This window comes from Nylanderia fulva, unplaced genomic scaffold (genome assembly GCF_048542155.1).
Source record: "Nylanderia fulva isolate GAGA-0341 unplaced genomic scaffold, ASM4854215v1 Scaffold35, whole genome shotgun sequence".
Classification (NCBI taxonomy): Eukaryota; Metazoa; Arthropoda; class Insecta; order Hymenoptera; family Formicidae; genus Nylanderia; species Nylanderia fulva.
In genome coordinates this window covers 1,359,426-1,379,949 of record NW_028190422.1, presented here as the reverse complement: position 1 = coordinate 1,379,949, position 20,524 = coordinate 1,359,426, and the positions used below count along the sequence as shown (strand labels likewise).

The 20,524-nt window shown below is 41.1% G+C and overlaps 1 protein-coding gene across 2 annotated transcripts in view; it reads left to right on the top strand.

Moving 5' to 3' along the window:
• Positions 1-20,524, top strand: part of LOC114934997 (uncharacterized) — a 154,803-nt gene that overhangs the window by 118,385 nt on the left and 15,894 nt on the right. Inside the window, exons 1-2 of one of the 2 annotated variants that reach the window (XM_029307738.2) lie at positions 1,773-2,405; positions 8,787-9,224. The exons of the other annotated variant lie outside the window; for it this stretch is intronic. Coding sequence (XP_029163571.1) covers positions 9,134-9,224 — 91 coding nt within the window. The 5' untranslated portion in view covers positions 1,773-2,405; positions 8,787-9,133. Of the gene's footprint in view, positions 1-1,772; positions 2,406-8,786; positions 9,225-20,524 lie in introns of those variants that run through there. 2 annotated transcript variants of the gene reach the window in all.

Here is a 20,524-nt window from a genome sequence, read left to right as displayed (position 1 = left end):
ATATTCTGAAGGGTTTGTTAAAATGAGACATGAATTCCGTCCTACTCAGCTCGCTGCAGTCATCTCGCGTACGAATGACTAAGGGCGCGTGCCCGACCGGTTTAACTCGTCTCTTTCACGAAATGGTTTCTCGGGACCATTAGTTCCGCGTCCCGGGATTGCGTCATCGAAACTATAAAAGAATGATTTCGGAACAGATCGCTCAACGTCGTTGGTTGCACTTGTTAACCCGCGGTTTACAGCCGACCGATTCGTCGTACGCTGCGGGACGCGCGACATTAATCGCTGCGACATATCTCTCTCTCTCATCGCGCTAATATCCGACGTATATCTTATCTAGCTAGTTGTACTTCGCTATCTTGTATACCGTTACTCTCTTGCTCTTGACGCTGTTAACGCCTACGCCCAGCCGTGCATTTCCCTTGGCTTTCGTGTATCAGCGACCGCGCGTCTTCTGGCTGCTGTTCGCTAACGTGACACTTCATCTCTCTATTTTTATTTTTATTTTTTTTTACAGAAAAATCTAAATTTTCTATTAAAAAAAATTAAATATTTATCTATCTCTTCACATATACACCTACAATATGATATACGATTAATATTAAATTTAATAAACTATGATAATTTTATTACAATTGTGTATGTATTATATATAAATTAATATATTGAAATATTAAAAAATTATAAAAAAAGATCGCGCCTTTATAAATAAAAAAAATGACAATTTTATATTAAGGAATTCCATATTTATAAAATTATTTCAAGATACTGAGTCACTTCATAAAAAATGAGTCATTATAATGACGAAGAATGCACATTCATTCATAGTGCAATTATTTTGTTCAATGATTGCAAATTTAAATTTGTTTAATATGAATATATCTCGATATATCTATACTCCGTCTGCATTGCAAGTGCACAAATTGCATAATCGAAAGCTAGATCGATCTCCGCCTATATGTCGTAAAAATAATCAGAGTAAAAATCGGGGACTATAATCATGTCGCAGCTATGGCTCGTTATCAATCGTGCCAGGTAGACTACGCGAACTGACTCGGGGCACGCGCCTGACAGGGTCGTAGGCCGCCCTACCTCCTTACCTCTGGTTTCTTGTACCCCCTGCGCCCTTGTACCCCCTCGTTTCCCCCTGCATCAGGTAACATCGCAAGGAAGGGAACGAGAGAGAAAGAAAGGGAGAGAACTCTACTCTCGCTCGAAGCGGGGCCCGCGGACCCAGTCCTCCCACTCGGCTCTCCTATCCCCTTTTTCTCAACGCTTTCCTGATCCCACTCTCACAAACGATTCCACCACTCTGGTCCGCGATCAGCAGCAGTTCCCCTCGGTCCGCCTATACACAATTCCTGTACGCGGGTTGCCGACTGTATATTCGCGGCCTCTTTTTCTCCCTCACTCGTCCTCTTCTGGTCCCCTCTTATTTTCCATTTTTTTCTCTCACTCCGTCTATTTTTCTTCTCATTGTCTTCGTCGCTTCTCTCCTTTCCTTGCCCCCTTTCTCGCTCGTTCTTTTTTTTTCCTGCCCTCTTCCCCCTTCTTTCTCTCTTCCTTTCTCTCTCCTTCCCCCTTGCAATGCGGCCCACACGCGCGCCCCACACTATCACTCGCGCGAGCCCCACGCGCGCAACACAACAACACACATGGCCGGTCGGCCGCTCTTGCTCCGCGGAGTGTGCGGTCCTACCTCCTGCAGGGGACCGTGTCACGTGGCCCCCAGGCCGCAACAGCACGGGCTGTGCTCTCTCATGAGCCGCGCACACGACACCAGTCAGAGACGAACCAAGAGACCGGACCGACAGATTGGCACTTCTCTCTCCCAGGAAGCGCGTGTGGTGCTTTCTCCCTCCCTTTACTTCCGATTCTTTTCTCTCTCTTTCTTCTTCCCTCGCACTACATTCTCCTCCCGTACCGCTCTCTCTTCTCTTCTTCCCTTTCTGCCCTTTTCAGTTTGGTAAACACGCGCGCGATACGTCACGTCTTAGAAGCTGCCCCGCGTTGTTTATATCAGCCCGCAGCCACGTGCGATCTTTCAGTGTTGTGTGTTTTTAAACGCTGTCGCGAGACCCGACCGCTCGAATCGGTCGACCAGTGGGATATTTCGGTTCACCTGGTTCACCGACGCAGGTGACAGGAGGAAGAGAACCAGTTGTGCAAAGTGCAATACACGTTGTGTTTGCTCCCGCATCATGTCGAGATGAAAACGAGCGCTAGTGTCAGTTGATTGTGCCGATATACTACTGTGTATTCGTCGTTGTGGATTGTGTATCGGTGTTGTGTGTCAGCGTGTCACCAACGACGCGGTCGCGAAGACGCAGAGAGATAGAGGCCCAGTCGTGGCTCTCGTTAGGACGACCGACGCTCCGTCTGGCCTTCACGGATGAAAATGAATGGTGTGCATTCTGCTTCTCTAAACGAGATTGATCGATGCGGGATCGATCGTCTCTCGTCGGCTCGTGTCTCTGTGAACGTGTCGCGTTTGGATGTTAACGCGTTAAAGATGTCTCTCGAACGGGATTGATGGAGATCAACGATCGCCAGCATCGAGATCTGTCGCGGTATTTCGTATCGCGCTAATGTCAGTCGTCGACATTTTTCTCCGATTACAAAAAATATTATTGGATATAATAATTGTAATAAAATTAATTCATTTGGCATATTTCTTACAACTGAGACAAAAATAATTTTCGTATGATCAATATCATTAAATATGATGGAGAATCTTGCTAACAATATTGCGTTTGCTATGAATGAAAAAACGTTTTGATAGATCACGAAATGCAAATCGAACGTAGCGTCTCTCGAACATGCATTTCTTGAAAATTGAGTTGATCAAGCTCGTGACAGCTTGGATCTTTATGATGATGACAGTAGTAGCAACCATCAGCTGTTAGACACACTGTGCTAATTGTATTTGAATGATGAGAAACGATAGATTTCTCATTAGCATTTCTAGGGCATCTCGTAAAAATTGATCGAATTTCAATCACGATAACTTTTTATCGCGTAATAAAAAAAAATCGGGAAGAAACGTGATAACGAAACCTAACACTGTAACGCTTGTTTACAACCGGCGAATATTTTTACGGCGTTGGTCTCTGCTTGGTCGTGACGTACAAAAGGTGCCTGCAGTAAAAAGCGCGTGTTAAAACTTAACCCGCACGTTTTAAACTCGTTAAAAAAGACACGAAGCGCAAACTTGTCCCATCTTGGCGGTGAACGTGAGCCAGATAAAAATCCGGCCGGGATGTAGGATCCGAGAGAGCTCGGGTCGCAGATTCGCGCCTCCGCGAGTTAACGTTGGACTAATGGATCGCGATAATTACACGGTGTCCATTTCGAAGCGACGACGTGTCATTTTCCTTCTCTTTCTTTCTCTCTCTCTCTCTCCCTTTATTTCAACTGGTATCATATTCTGACTGGAAATATGGCGCACTCTTAATGAAGCGATTTCTATCGGCACCAGTTGAATCTGATAATTAAATCAAGCACCGGGACCGCGCTGCGTCGTATATTAATTGAATCGCGATCCCTCGGATTCGATCTGCCTCGTTTCGCAAACACATCCGGCAGACTGCAGTTCGCGACGGCTTATGACGCTCTACTGCGCTGTAAGATCGCACTGCCGATTACTATCGATTCGGTCATTCGAACCTCTTCTTACTACCGATATACGCTCTCAACCCTTCGTTGAACGGTCCATCTTTCGATCTGCACCGAAATATATTAACGAACTTGTTCGGATAATGGACAGATTCAATAGTCTCCATCTGTTTCTTTATTCGATAATAATCAAAATACAATCGCATGCCAACTATATTGAAAAGTGTCAATTATCTGAGAAAGCAAGATTGTTGGTCTAATTTTTAAAAGCAAAGTATTAAATAATATATATATATATTTTTTTTATGTATTATATTAAAGCATATTATCTGATATTATTTTCTAAATACTTGAATGAAAATAATTTGAGAGATCTGTATTATTGATATTTTATTTAATCGTGTTTGTAACATCAGATGTTGAATAGGACATAACGGGAGATTTATTAGAATATTAAGAAACTCGTTAATTAAACTCTATTTTTGTAATCTAATTTGAATAAATTTAATTACTCGTATGTTCGCGTCTGATGTTTCGACAATGTTTCTCGGGATCGTCATTAGTCAGCAAACAGCAAGAGAGATAAACAGCGATAATCATATGAATCCCCATTATTCAATTTCTAACGTAAGAGTGTAACTTACTAAAAGAAAATGCTACCGATCGTTTGAGGGAACTTATTTTCTTTCTTTGATTATGATAATTCGCTTTAAATGTTTATTAGGAATTGAAATTGGACGAATCGATTAATTAAATGATATCGATGCAGTAATTAATCTGTTAATAGATTCACAAAATCCCTTAATCATCAAATCACAATTATATAAAGTAGAAGTTAAATATTGAACACTCATTCTTTTCAGATTTACATAAACTGCTTATTCATAAAGTGCTTATTATTACTTGTCTGGAATACTTAAGTATTCAGAAAACTATTGACATCATCAATTTTTTTAAATACACATTGATACATAGTTGCTTATATTTGCGAAAAGGAGAATTTCAAAATGTTTTCCATTTTTTCAATTAGGATTTTATTGATCATATTTTCGGTGACACGATTCTAATCCTTTATCAGAAAAAATATATCTTTTTGCACGGCTTTATTTTAATTTTATAAGATTCGACATGCTTATTTTTATTGCGCAAAATTTAAAGAAAGAAAAGAAATATAATAAGAAGAAAAAGAGCGAAAAAGAGAGAGAATGCCTCGATAAAAATCGTCATAAACAAACCGAGCTATAAATACCTGTATCGACGGTGTCTCTTAATTAATTCGGAGCATTACGTCGTTCATTGGAAAAGTCCCCAAAGTATTATTCGTCAATTAACGTTTTGTCGTAAAAAAATATTACGGCCGCGCCTGCGCGATATCGATATTATAAAAGTCGACGTCAAGAGTCGACGATTAAAGTATCGCAAATCGTGATTCGGCTTCGCCGGCACTCAAATTCGTCCCGGGAATAAATTCGCGTGTGAGGAGGGACCCTCGCTATAGAGTGAAGGATCATGAAGATCGGCACGACCAGATAAGAATCGACGGTACTCCGGGGGCTGATGGGTCCGTGACGACTCGAAAAGACTCTTTGAAAATGCGTGTCGAGGACGCCGCCTTCGTGGGAGGAGCCCCGAAGACTATTTCTCGGTGCAGGGGGTCCGTTTCCCGATTTCTCTTTCGCAACCCTTCTTCACGGGGCCGTAACGAACATATCGCGGTCGCTTGTTTATCGAAAAGCGCGCTCGAGAGTCCGTCATACAATAAAAACGTCCCGTAAATTAGCGCCCGGTGACTGTCATGTCTCGCCGAGAGCCAGCCGCCTTCGTTTGCGGTTGAAAGTAGCGTTAAAGAGCCTGACAATTTAACATTTCAATGTGATGCATCTTTTCAATTTCAAATAATTATAGTTTGATATTTATTAATTTTTTTTTTTTCAATTATACATTTTTTTTTTATTCTCCTTGACTTTTTACTTTTATACTCTTTTTATTAATTTTATTTTATTTATATTTAAAAATTTTTAATAATAAATAAATGATAATTTCTTGAAGTAGAAAATACAAGGAAATGATATAGTATACAAAATATTCGTTTTTCTATCCCGACTAAATATTCGACGACGATTTAAAAATGAAAAATAATAGAGCCCGCGGGATTAAACGAGCTTCGGCAGATCCTCTCCTCATCTAGATCTGGCGCGTTAATTTCGTAACTTGATACGTCATTAAAGTAACAAATTGCGCTATTAACCTGGCCACGGTTAATTAGGCGAGGCGTTATAAATGGCAGAAAAGCTTTGCAAATTAATCAATGCTCGATCGGATCTGATCACGCGCGACGGCGCATCGCTTCTTCCGCTTCTCTCTTTTCTCGTTCTCCTCTTCTTCTTCATATCTTTGCGGATCCGCCCGTTAATAACCATAAGCGCAATAAGTAGGTTGAAAATGGAGATGAAATAATTTTGTGGACCGACCCGCGGCGCGCGAGTGTAATATTAACGAACGACCGACGGCAACGAGCGCGTTATAATAGTAATTACACTAATTACATGCTGTGTAACCATCCGACTAAAGTAAAGAGAATCCGATAAACTTGATTATAATGACACAATTCCGTCATAGAACGAGTTAATTCGACAACAATGTTGTACTATTGTACACGTGATTTTACACACCTGTATGTAACGAAAACAGAACATAAAAATATGACGGAATTCTTTGACGATTTATAATTTAAAGAAAATCGACAAATTATTCTCGATAAAAAGATCATCAATTTTATTTTCTTCAAATGAAGTAATTTTTCCAGTTAAAGGGATATATATACATATATTTTTTTTTTTTTTTTTACACAGAGAACAAGCTTTATGCGCATGACCTTCTCGTTAAATATCCAAGTTTTTTTTTTTTTGTAAGCGCTCGTTCGAATTAATTGCCGGTACCGTAATTAAGAAGAATTTTACATAATGATCGAATAGGAGGAGTAACGGTGCACATGGGAATACGAGCGTGGGCGGTTATTTAGTACGTGGACAAGAGTGCGGGGCCGTTTTCTTTAATAATTTCGGTGTTAATTAAATGCCGAATGCGTGGGTGCCGGTGCGGAGATCAGGCGAGACTGACTCCGGCGCGCAGGATTCGAATTCGTTTTGTCAACTTTCACTGCGCTCTTCTCTCTCCATCTTTATAACTCGTCTCCGTTATGCTAGTCGTTAAACGCCAGGTTGCTGGCATCGCGCGCATCCGGTGGCAAATTGAGTTTCACCTCGAGCATCAAATGTTCCGCGTTAATCGCTTAATAATTTTTCCCGAGGATCCCGATATCAATTTGTTGATCGGGAATTACGGGAATTGAAAAAAAATTCGTTATTTACCCGTGGATTACGTGAGATATACGTCGCTGATCGATCGAAAAAAATACAGGTAAATTCTCGCACTTTGCGTGATTTTGCTTATCGGAGAGACTTATCGGCGCGACACGGTATTTAAACCGGTAATAAACGACTGAAAGAGAGAGAGAGAGAGAGAGACGACGACGCGGTCCTGGCGAAAAATATTCAAAATTTTATTTACTGGCGATGAAATATTTTTTGTCTCGCTTTCACCTTCCTCTCTCTCTCTCTCTTTTGATTTTCCTCAATGAGATGGCGAACGAACGCTCTCCTGTGCCTCTCACGTTTTCGAAAGTTACGCGCGGCTCTCTTACGCCCGCTCGCTCGCTCGATTCTTTTTCACGTTGCCGGTAATTTTACCGTAATTTACGACAACGGAATGAATCCCCTCACCCACGCGTCGACCGAGGAGAGAACAAGACCGAGAATGAGTTCGCGGCGCGGTCGCGTCGCCTTGATTCTATTAATTCAATACGATTAGCCCCGTACGAGACTACCCACGATTCTTCGCGCTAATTGCCCCGAGGTAGGCTACCCTCGTGAAGAGGCTGGAGGAAGGGGATTATTGAGAGAATTAATTAAATTGAATCGAGCTTAATTAGCCGTGGCCGCTCGTGACTCCTCGAGGTGCGAAGAGGCTCGCCTAGGGCTCTTTAAGATGACAGAGTCGGGATGAAAAGTTCGACGATGAATTGAATGTTTGCCACGCTCGGCATTAATGCTTCGTGTGATTGCAAAAAAAAATATTAATTATAAATTAAACATATTATGAGATTTTTGGATAATTCACGGAAAATTATAGACACTTTTTTTAAATAAATTTTTGCGATAAACACTTTTTCGAAATTAGCGATCGATTTTGTACGAGTATCCAATTGTAAAAAGAGAAAAAATTTATCCTTATGTCTTTAAATAATAATATAATAATATCGTGTCAGCGCGAATGCAAATTTCTCAGCTGTGATTCATGTAAATTATGAAAGGCGAGCATATAACATTGTTCTTGGTACAAGTAATCCAACGTATTAACAAATACGTGGCGCTGTCGTTCTTATTTTGCATGACAATATCGCGTGCGCGCTATTCATACATGACACGTGTCAAAAGCTGTCCATTAAATGTTCGTTTAATGTCAGTGGAACCTGCCCGCATTATCATAATTCGTTTCCGCGAATGTCGCAATGTCGAAGCGATATGCAAATGAAAAGTGATCTAACTAATAAAAAATAAATATATATGCCACGTCAACGTTTGCGGTATACACGAGACTCGCGTGCAACTTATGACACATTAGCAGCGATTAATGAATCAAACGCGAAATAAATTGTCGAGAGTGTATATCGTGTATATTCGAATTTCTCTTTTTCTTTTTCGAGGAGAGAAAATGCGGAATTCGGAAGCGCGATTAAATAAACAAGCAGATGAATAAAAGTGTTACGTCACGACGAATAAATTGGGCTTTAACCAAATCGTTTTAATTTAAATATCAATTGCAACGCAGAAAATGCGATGTTCCGAGATGCAGCGTGCAATTTCACAGAGACTCGAGCGACGGGAAGTATCGATCTCGCGAAAGCCAACGAACAACATTGTGAGGCATGAAATTAAAATTAAAATAACATTTCTCTTTAATTAAACAAGAATTTAAAAATCACATTATCGTATACAACTCGATTAAATGCCTCGTGATGCTTGACACGTAGAGTATCGATCGCGAATGATGAGTCGATGGTTGTCATCTCGCGTTCGATACTCAGCTGGCAACGAAACGTCAACTTGCAGGAACCGATAAACGCAGGAGCATCGATCATCGTTCCGAGGGATGGACTGAAAATAATTGTTTTTCCGCGTCGAGACAATCGCCGTCCATTGACAGTTCGCGAGTTCAGCGATAAACGCGCGACTCGTGACAAAAGAAAAAAAAATCAGTGTGTCCCTGTGTCATCATCTTGTCTCGTTCTTCTTTCGGAGAATCATGTTTCGTGGACAATGTGGGACGAGAATGTCCGAAATGAATCTCACGGACAGCGCGTGAAGGGTCAAACTACCCGTTGATATATATAATCCGTCGCGCGTATGATAAGACGGAGATATAATTTATTCAGTCGTGCATACCACATTGCGACACCATGGTTACCCTGGACACCGAGCAGAAGCCCGAAAGGCAGCACTGCGGCCGACGTATGTGCGCTATTTGCCGACGCATCAAACGAGATAAAGGTAATGAACGACATGATTTTTATCTGCCACGTCGCATGTCACGAGCATTTAACGCGATAATCGCGACATAATGTAATGGGGGAGCGCAAAATATTTGATCTTTCTTCCATCTTTCTTTCTCTTTATATACACGGAGACATATATGCGTAATCATGATTGAATTCGCAAACAACTCTCTTGATTGAAAATAAAAGTGGACCAGGTCCTGATATCCGTCGACTTTAAAATATACGGTGCTTGAAAATATGGGCTCGTTATCCGCTTTGACCCGTCAACATCGACAACTCGTCGGACAATTCGCCTCGTTTCGCGCGGAATTTTAAGAGCCGTTATTAAAAAGCGTTTAATTATTTCTTTTTTCCTCTCCGTTGCGCAATAATTCATAGCGTGTGCGTGTTATTGCATAAAGGCAGGCAGCGAGAATGAAACGCGTGACAGAACGTTTCGCGCAATTTATGTAATGAAGGGGGACCCCTTTCTCCTCCTCTCCCTTCTCCCTCTTCCTCCCTTGATCATCGATTATTACTTTCTGCGTTGAATCGTGTGTTCACCTGTCATTGCACGCGGTATAATTACGGACGATGAACGCGTTTCGTGAAATACGCTCGGCAAAATATCATAAGATTTGAAAGGCGTTCGAAGAATCCACGACGATTCTCAGATATCCTGCTGTATTTTTATATAACAATATTCTGTGCTATTTAAAATTAATATATAATTGTAATAATTATATTATAAAAAATAAATCAATCTATTACAGAGAGCGAAGTAGTTCTATATAATTGTTATTATTAGCATCCGTTTAATTATTACATTTAATACTGCAGTTTCTCTCGCGCGTTGCAACATTTGCAATAAGAAATCAGAAGATGAGAAGACAGGACACTTACTTAGACGAGTCTGTCGGCTTACACGCATTATAGAATTACAAATGTGTATCGACGCGGTTCGAAACTGGTTCGTTCTTCTTCCTCGTCCCCTCAACCTCGCCGTCTTATGTCCTCGCTGTTTCATGCAAATCGCTCGTTAGTTGAAACACCTGAAATTCTCGTGTGGGACGCACATTGTCTCTCTCTCTCTCTCTCTCTCTCGGCGCGGGCGCACGAGGCTCCATGGATTATTCATCCCCGTGGCGTATTCGTGTTAAGGTGACAGACTGACTGACGGACTTACGAAGAAGGGAAGCGAAGGAAGCAAAGGGAGGTACCTTTTGCGCCTCGGGATAATAGCTGTCCGTCTTGTTCGATCCGTCAGCGCGAGGAAGTCATGCGGGATAACGCAGGATACGAACATTGAAAATTTATCTCGTCAGTTAATTATTTCCCTTCCGAGAGATAAATTAGATTTTATTTCCTAAACGATGAATTGATGATGGATATTAATTTCTCACATATTTTTTTCAATATTCTTAGAATGTGCACGCAATCATCTTCTATTTATGCAAGAGAATTCATATATATTTACGATTAAGTAATTTAATTTAAATATAAATATATTGTATATGTATTGAGATGATTAAATCTTATTAAACTGCGAACTAATCGTCGAATTACTCAATCGCAAGCAAGGTTGCCTGAAACTTGTCGCAGATGAGGGAAGTATCCCTTGAAGGCGTGAAAGGGCGCTTACGAAATTGCGCGGGCGCTTGTATGAATGGAGGAAACGGTTTCATTCATCCGCGACGCGTACGCAATCCGCGTAATCGTGATCGAATAGGCGAACGGACATGTTCGATTTCACGAGCAACCTTGCTCTATGCCTGGGCAGTTATGGCAGGCGCGACTAGGCCGGAGGTCCCGATTATGATAAAGCGCGTGGGGGCTCGCCCACGCTCGCCCTTCGCTCGTTCATTCATAAATTCAACTCTCACCGTTCGCGCGCGCACGTGCGCGCGTGTCTTTCGGTGGCTCTCGCGTTACACCTCGTTGTTCGATCAAGCGTGTCGTCCTCGCTTCCCAAGTAGGATCGTGTTTCAGTCGTGTATGAGACTCGTCCAGAAAAATCAAGGGACAATATAGAGATATATGTATGAACCTTGTTAAAATTAGACAATTAAAAAGACGAAAGCCTTATTTATTAACGTTTAAATATTATTCTCTTCATGTCACCGTAAACATCGTAAATCCTGAGATTTGTGAACGATAAATAAATAATAATTCGAATTGTGTATTTGAAAATTAGATTCTCTCGGCTTTGAAAAATGTCAAGATGAGGCAAGCGACCGATCGCATTAATATTTGAGTTTCTTCACACATGGACCTTAAGGCGACTATTGCGTTTCCAAGTCGATTGCAGATTTCCAAAGCGATTTCAGAATCGGCGCGCTCGATTATCTATTTCTAGAAACACGCCGAAGTACATACTAATTATTTTTTATCGTGTCGTCTTTGGCAAGCGGCCGAAGCAAGAAGCCAGATAATACGAGAGACGCAGAAGAAGCGTCCGATACGTACTCGAAGATCATCGCAACCCGGGGTCTCTCCTAGAGAAAGAGATAGAAAACAGAAATGATAGAGGTAGGGGACAATGTACGTATCCCGTACTTACAATCCGCGAGGTATCGCAATCGAGTTTCCAGCGAACGAAAGAGGGAGGAATGAAGGGAAAGCGACAGAATCATCGCGGAGATGCGCGAGGGAAAGAGAGAGAGCGAGCCGCGACGATGGCGCGAATCCTGGAGAACAAGCGTGTTTGATATCGCGAGAAAAAGAGAGAGAGAGGCGGAGAAACAATTGGCATTCTGCACGCACGTCCGATCGAGGGGGCGAAGGGAAAGGGTGGTAACGATGATGCAGGGGAAAGGAGCGGGGTGAACTCACGGTGGCATGCACCTGTGCATTGCCGCCATATACGACGCGGAGTTATGGCGTTTTTCTCCAGGTACGGCCGCCGTACGATATGTACGCACTCGCGTACACGTATATACGATCGTATCTCAAGCGGCCAAACCAACTCCATTTCTGGAACGATTCGCGTCCGTCCGTCCGCGAGTGAACCTGTACGACTTTAAAGACCGCCCCGAGAGAGGTAAATTAATTGTCCGCGAAGCGTGTGCATAACCGCACGCACCGTGCGCGATGCAGAAAAAAATGTAACTCAGGCAGTACTAAGGACGGAAGACGCACTCGTGTTTATTAGACACGCTAGATGAGCTCGTTCGACGCCGTTTTTCCGCCAGTAACGCCTCGCTTTCCGCGGAAATGAGGTCTCTTCTCATCGAGGATCTACCACTTTTTCGTGGAAAATGGCACGAAGATCAACCACGCGCACCGTCCGATCGCTATAATGTTTTCAACCCGAATAAAAGCTAGATATTAAAAATTTGCGGGGAATTTTTTATAAACGTATTGTAGAGTAAACGTAATTTAAGAGACAATCTGCAAAATTGCAAGGCACTCTAAAGTTAAATAATTATTTATAAAAAAAAATATATATTTCTTATGTTTTCATGAATTCACGTTGTGTGTGGCAATCTTTTCTATTCATTATTGAAGGGAAATTATAAGAATAGACTTGACGTTGCTTTGCCAGTCCATTAACATAAATTATAATGTCATTGTTATTTATTGGGGCCAAACAAATCCCACTTACCAATCGTGACAATCAAATTTAATCATTGTTTTCAAGATTCAATGAAAATATAGAAAAGCCGTCGTTGGGAATTGATTAAGAAAAAAATATCAAGGTATTTTTTTTTTTTTTTTTTCAATCTTCTCCCATACGTATCTCCATATATTTTTAAATATCGAGAAATCGGAGAGCGCTGACGAATCGGTTGACAGAAGAAACGACACGGTTATCAAAGGGATGCCACGTGTCCGCTTCCGTGTTGTAGTCGAAAGCCAGTCAGCCGACTTTGCTGACGAAGTACCCGGGCAAAGTGTGTGCCTACCTGGCGTGTGCCTCTTCTCTGTCGCGGTGTAAAGTCGAAGCGTAGTTGTGGGTGTAACCAGTTTCCCGTGGGCTTTTAGCTGTCAAGCCCACGTGGGCCGCCCACGCGGACCAGATATATTACTACGTCGTAAGAGAAAGAAGAGACGGGCGCGAGCGAGAGCAAAGGGGCCGCGAGGGGATGTCGAAAAGAAAGAGAAGGAAAGACTGGCAAGAGAGACCCTTCAGGAGGAATGAGAGATGCGGCTTGCGACACAGGAAACAGTTTCACCTAGAGGGGCGAGCGAGCTCGCGCAGCATCCAACGACCAGCGTTGAAACTAAGCGCGGACATGTGGGTGTGGACGCACGCGCATCGTCTTCTTGACAACTCCGACGAAAGGTTGCACGGATGATGATTAGCGAAGGCAGGTTATCAAGAATATAAATATACCGACGCGCGATAGCGGGAATTTTTCTTAGAATCTCTTTAAATTTTATTCACACCTCGAAGATGCAGACTGTCGCGACCACGGTCTTATATATACAAGTCAAGACACTCATTAAAATGAAGTGTATAAAAAATGTAACCAATATGGCGGGCCAACTCAGACCTGTCATATAATATGTTTATTATAATATATTTTACTATTTTTAAATAATTTAATAAAAACTATTCTTAATAATTTCAATATTTATTCCGGTTTTTTAATCGTGTTTGTTTTTAACATTTTTTCAATTGTGCACAAGATCTAACATAAAACTGTCAAAATAACAAAAATCTGCACTGACGCATATTGAATAAATCGGCCTGAATTGGCAGTCATATTAGTTACATTTTGTTACGTTTGACAGCATATAGTCGATATAGAAGTGACCTGTATATAAGACCGTAGTCGCGACAGAGCGCAGTATATTTAAAAAATCTCTCTACATATCTGGAGAGAGAAGTTGGCGCAATTATCGAGTATCTTCGAGAGAGTTCAGATGCTTTTCTCTTTATTACGTCCCCTAATATTCGCGACTTTGCACATATTTTCAGATGTAATACCCCCGGTTATTTATGGTCATCCCGCCTTTTAAGGGATAATGACGATTGCGCGCGATTGACTCTCCCGATCGGTCGGCATCGCGCGCGCTTGTTCCTAACTTAATAGACCTTGCGAAATCGCGCGCGAGACAAAAACCCGGGAGTGAGTTCGCGACGTGATACGTGAAGTAGCGCGCACGTCCAGCACGATTCATTTCTCGCGCAATTGCTAATTAATATACCCCGAGGCCGACTTTCGCCGTAAGAAACCGCGTCTCTCTGTCTCTTACATGCGGCAGGTGTTTATCACGCAAAAACACGATTGATTTAGCGGCACGATATAGTCGAAATGTGTACACGACGGACGAACCGTTCGGGACAATGTGTCCGTATCCGTATTGTCAGCCGGTTTACATGCGTAGTAATTATCGTTGACACAAGGTATCGAAGGAAGAAATAATCGTGCGATTTCTCCCGGGCTGTCTCTCCGACCGATTTAACACGCGCATCTAAATAGGCAGTTATAATCGCAGGGCTGGTTTTTTAGACGGCACACTCGAGCCGTAATATTATTCGAAAGTCTCTCTCGGTTTACTTATATCCTAATGAAGAAATTATCGTAATTTGAAAGTACTGGGAAAGAAACGTCGTTAAATTCGTTAATAAAGGGAACTATTTATTTTGCTCTTATCGCCAGTATCATTTACGAGTTCTCGATAAAATACGCATTTCGGACACGCCTTGCATATAACATTTAAATATGCGATGAAAATGAGAAATATCGAGATTAACGGCAAAGTTTTACAAGCTTTGAGTACGATGTAACGTGCCAGACGTTCATTCGGCACCTCATGCCGAAGATATTATAATCTGCAGTTGCACACCAGACATCATCGCCAACTTCCGCGAAGAGCGAATTACGAGGCGAAAAAAAACAATATCTCTCTCTTTTCTCTCATCAAGAAAGGGGAATTAAAAAATTACAACTACGATAGGGAAATAGATTACACCATGATTAAGTTTCGAGAGCATTTCAATCCGTAAAATATAAAATAATATTTAATTTATCTAAAGTGATGTGTGTTAACAAGATTTTTTAAAATCAAGACGAATGAGTTATACCTACAATAAAATGCAAAATAATAACTTACATACGAAAGTGATATAACTCTTTCTTTCGTCAGACGCGACAAATCTTTGCGATGTCTAAAGCGCCAAAAAAAATAAAAGTAAAAATACGATGATCGAGAAAAACGGCCGATGGATGAAGACAAAAAAAAAATCTTTTGCGGGAAGAGACAGAAAGGAAAGTGGAAAACGGAAAAAGGGCAAAAGAGAAGGAAACTTGGCTTTCCGATTGATATAACGCTCCGATTTGCGTAATATACGCACCGTCCTAAAACTCCCTGTGATTTATCCCGCTAAATAAATAGATGTCGGTGTTGTTAACCCCGTTTTTATAGGTGGAAACCGCGTGCGCATGCCACACGCGTTCCTCATCCTGAGTCTTCCTCGCTTTTGCGTGCTCCGTCGTGTGGTGCAACGTTTTTCGTGCGTGGGTCGTGGAAGGTGGAGCGCGAGAAGAAACGCGTTCGCGCGCGCGATTAAAAATACTGGTTCCTCCTCGAGGAGAGAGCAGAAGAGGAGAGGAGGACGAGGAAAAATAGAGAGGGAATCGTGATATTTAAGAATTTTGGACAGAATTTACGAGCGCCAGACGGTTGACTCGAGCTCTCTTGCTCTTTCTTTCTGTCTTTGCTTTCTCTCTTTCGGAGCGACATAGTAAATGGTACAGATACGAGAGATGTCGGCTGGACCGATTTCTAGCGGTTTTGGCTCCGAATTCTTTCCACGCCCATTGCACGCGATGATCGCACGATTCGAAGGCCTGTATTAGCGTTAAATGCCAAGTACGAAGATGAATCGAACAGTCGTATAATCATCCGAGACGTGAAGCTTTATGTCAAATTAAATTTTTAATTGCCATATATTCTAGGATAATTTTCTTGTCGGCGATAATTAAAAATTTTATTATTATTTCTGATTGCAAGAATTAAAATGTCATATACCCCATATATTTTTTTTAACGAAAAGCATATACATTCGGCCGCGTAAAATAGATGTTCAACGACGACCAATAAAGATATTATTTACCTTAATCGATGCATTAGTGCGCATAAATCGATCGTTAAGTGCGCAGAAGATTCAAGGTACGATACACGTCGCGTCGCTCGCGGTACGCAACGATATCTCGTAAACACAGGAGAAAAATGTAAATTCACGCTTCTCTCTATCGCTCCGAGGGGGACATTACGAAAGACAAGTGCGCACATCAATTAGAAGGCGTAGCCGATAGGCGGAGCGTGCTGAAGCCGTGTTAAGCTTACATAGAGCTCTATAATATACACCAAGTGCTGGCGCGCGAGCTCTATAAGTCACTTATAAGCACATGCATGGGTGCGTTTGTGTGCGTATCGCACGATCGACGCATTAAACGGCGTTCCTCCCGGCTACCGCGGTGCGCCGATCCATGGCCATGAAGATCGAGGAACAGCTGGAGGAACGACATGCACGTAGGCGCGCCGGCTCCGACGTGAAAATCGAGTAAATCGCGTCGGCTGGGTATATTCTCCTCCACGCCGCTAATTATCCTATTAGCGAATTAACTAGCAAGATGATTAATATGAAAGTTACACTCACCACATACGTGCGTCGCGATCTCGAGAAGATACTCGAATCTCTTTGCGCCTGGATCTCGACGTTGTAGTTTGCCGATGGCGATGTAATTTCATAGTAGTTTAGTTTGTTTATGCACTCTGTCAGATATTCTAAAACAGATTAATATTATTCACTAATTAATAATTTGTTGAAATAATATTTGTTATGGTGGAAACAGATTAATTGGATATGATACATTCGCAATGTTGATGAAATTTTATATCTGTCGCACAAGAATATATATAATTTGTCTACTAAACGGATTAATAAAATATTACGATTGAAATTAATTAAAGAAAAGAGTAATAATTATATATTATTATCTGTGTTTTTTCATACACATAAGATTTTTATCATTGCTCTTTTTTACCTAATATATTTTAATGTTTGATTTTTTATTATATATTTTATTTATATTTGAAGGAATTTTCTTCATCTTAAATTTCTATCTCTCCTCAAAGTTAAAAGTCGACCAAACTGGCAATTTAAATTATTTTTATTTTTACCTATTTATTTGACTTTGTTATGAGGTTTTAGATTGCGAAAGACACATTAGTTTTGTCTCTATTTTCTTAACGCGTAGTGACTAAGATTCTTGCTAACAGTTAATATCTATTTATTTCTTGCTTACTTCTGTCAGTTCTACATTGTTCATCAAAACAATGGTGATAATTGTCGGTGGTTTGCAGTGAAGCATATTTTTGTATTTGAATTTATAATTATTTGTTGCGATAAAGTGTATTAAAATTATAATTATTGTTATGTAACTTTTTATAGATTTACTTGAAAAGGGCTGCAATGACAGCCGAAACGTTGTATTTTAACTAATTATTATAATAAATGATTGCCAGTTTGGTCGACTTTTAACTTTGAGGAGAGATTTTTATTAAATTTCTATCATCATTATTTGTATGATTTTTATATAGAAGCTTAGTCGAAAACAAATAAATTAATATACTCTTTTTGTAAGTTTACGATATCTATATACATCCAGGACGCAAATAGAAAATAATGCACGGGAATGTCAATTAAATATAAATATGGGATAATGAGCGGGATATGAAGTGTGATGAACGTCAAACGGACGCCATCGAGCATTCGTCACAACGAATATTCACGGTTGTGCCTTCGCAGACCTTCCCCGCACTTTGACGTAAATGCACAGGCGTGCACGCTTCGTCCAATTGTGCGTGGGGAAACAATAGCGGGAAACGCGCCACTCTGAAAAATTCAAATGATTGCGCGATAAATTCATCGACCAATTCCAATTAATATTCTCGCGACGGCGAACCAGCCATATCAATGTGCCAGTCAGTAAAAATTTAATGAAATTTTACATTTATCCATTGTATGATTCGCATTGTGAAAGGAAGAAACGAATGATAAATCATTGAAAATTTTCTTAGATCATATGGATATAACATTAATTTAATTTAAAAAAATGATAAACTTTGACACTTTTTATTGAACGTGTAAATTAAGTTTTTCTGAAATCACGCGCGTTTTTAGAAGACAGTTTGATCTCTGGGGGAAAAACATAGAAGATCAAAATAGTTTCTAGAAAAATTACAATGTCTTCATCTAGAGTTTCGCAATCGTGTTGATAAAGTGGGCTGTTATTTGGGGAATAGAATATTCCATGGGGCCGGTCGTGAGATGTGTGTTTACGCCGCTCATCTTCCGAAAATCACGTAGGCGTGGAGCAACAGGAGCGAGGGGGAGGGCTTTCAGTTACTATTTTCAAAAAAATAATGTCACATTATACCTTGTCTAAGAGGAAGAGACGCGGAAAAAAATAGGGATCGCGCGCGATAAAGCGTGAAGACATGAGTGGAATTAGAAGATCGAAGACCGTAAAGCGGTGAACAAGAGAGATAAGCGATTGCGCGAGGAAAGGAGAACCGGGAGGGTGACAGGGAGGAGAGGAGAGAGAAGACGACAAGACAACTTCTCTCGCGATCTCCGGGCTCGCAGGCTTTATTTATACCCAAAGCTGCCGTATTATTGGATCACCCCCGCCTGACACGTAAACGTGTCTTATGCGGGCTTACGTAGTCCGCCTTTCTATTTCGTGAATGCCCGACTTCTACCCGTCTACTCGGTGTCTCGAAAACATACGATTCTAAAAGATTCTGTCTAATGATTTTGCAATCTCTTGAAATACAGCCCTTAGAATTTTTTTCAAGGATAATGAAATCTTTTGGAGTACCGTGTCTCGGTAAACGGTAAACACTAAACTTAATCGAGTGTATACGGCGTATGTAAGACTCGAGTTCAAAATTGCCATGACAATTCATGATTGCCTATAGCATTTACTGCATCGTATCTACGTGTATTGCGAAAGCTTTCAGCATTCATAGACCTTTGCACCCAATACCGTCCGAAGGATAATTTCTATTTGCGCATTACAAGAGTTGTCATCCTATTAGGATGCAATATCTTGCGGTTGTGGAGGTCTTTCCAATAAACGCGTCACGATTTACCGTATCCGTAGCACGACGTATACTCCCGAATATTCATGGACGTGCGTTTCTGCAGCGTCGATCTGATAATTCCTCCTTTAGGCGCCGTAAATTGTTCCATTAGCCGGAACGCAATATCTTCCGGTTAGAGACGAGATACCTCTCCGGTAAATGTGCAGCGCGATAAACGTATGCGTTAGCGTCGCGTTTTATGCGTTTTCTTGCGACATACAGTCACGCGAGGATGTGTCGATGAACAGATGCGGTGGAACGCGGCGGCAATTTGTCGAATTAGCTTAAGGATAAGACCGAAAATTGGGGTCAAAATAGTAGTAGCGAACGTAGAGACGAATTTTCACTAATATTTATGGGATTGCCGAAGGAATGCGGTGTGTCTTCCGGAATTCTTTAACGTCGCGTTTAAGATTCCAGTCCTCTTGATTTATTTGCCGATCGTCATAAAGTAAGTGTCGTCGTGTGAGAAACGCGTTAGCGGGATGATCGTAAAACCGATGACAACTTTCGATGGCATTTATAGATACATTCGTAAATCTAAATAATAAGATCTCGCGTATTAAATATCGATTACAGATGTAACTTGCTGTGCATTTCGACAACTTTATCTTTTGTCCCGATAAGAAAAAGTTTTCATCAGTCGATTCTTGTTTCATTCTTTGCAATCAATTGTATTAAAAAAATTTAAGAAAAAGTAAAATTATATAGATTTTTCTAATTATCTGAGATATTAAATATTATTCCTACAATATTGTATCAGCCGCCTGTTAAATCAGCACGATGGCTCATAAGAGCGAGATGTGTCGCGAAGCGAGAATCAAAGTGGCAAAGGCTGTAGTTGGATGCACGTTGAGGATAATCGCCTCTCAGGAATGCACGGCGCAAATCTGCATTCTACGGATGACGCGAATACTTGCGGTGGCACGTGGTTCCCATATCTCTCTTGCGCATCCGGAAATTTATAGCAATTAACACGAGTTCGCGAGCCAATGCGTGGGAGAGTCCGAAGTAGCGATGAATTTAGTTCGAAATACGCACCTATCGATGCATTTGCATCCACGTGGCCACGTAAAGCATTCGCATAAGTAGATATACATTGTACATTTCGCAAATGGATGAAATACGTGCAGAAAGTGATAATCATAATTTTGATACGATGTTACAGAGTTGTAGGTTTTATTGCAATCGTAAAACGACGTGAGATTT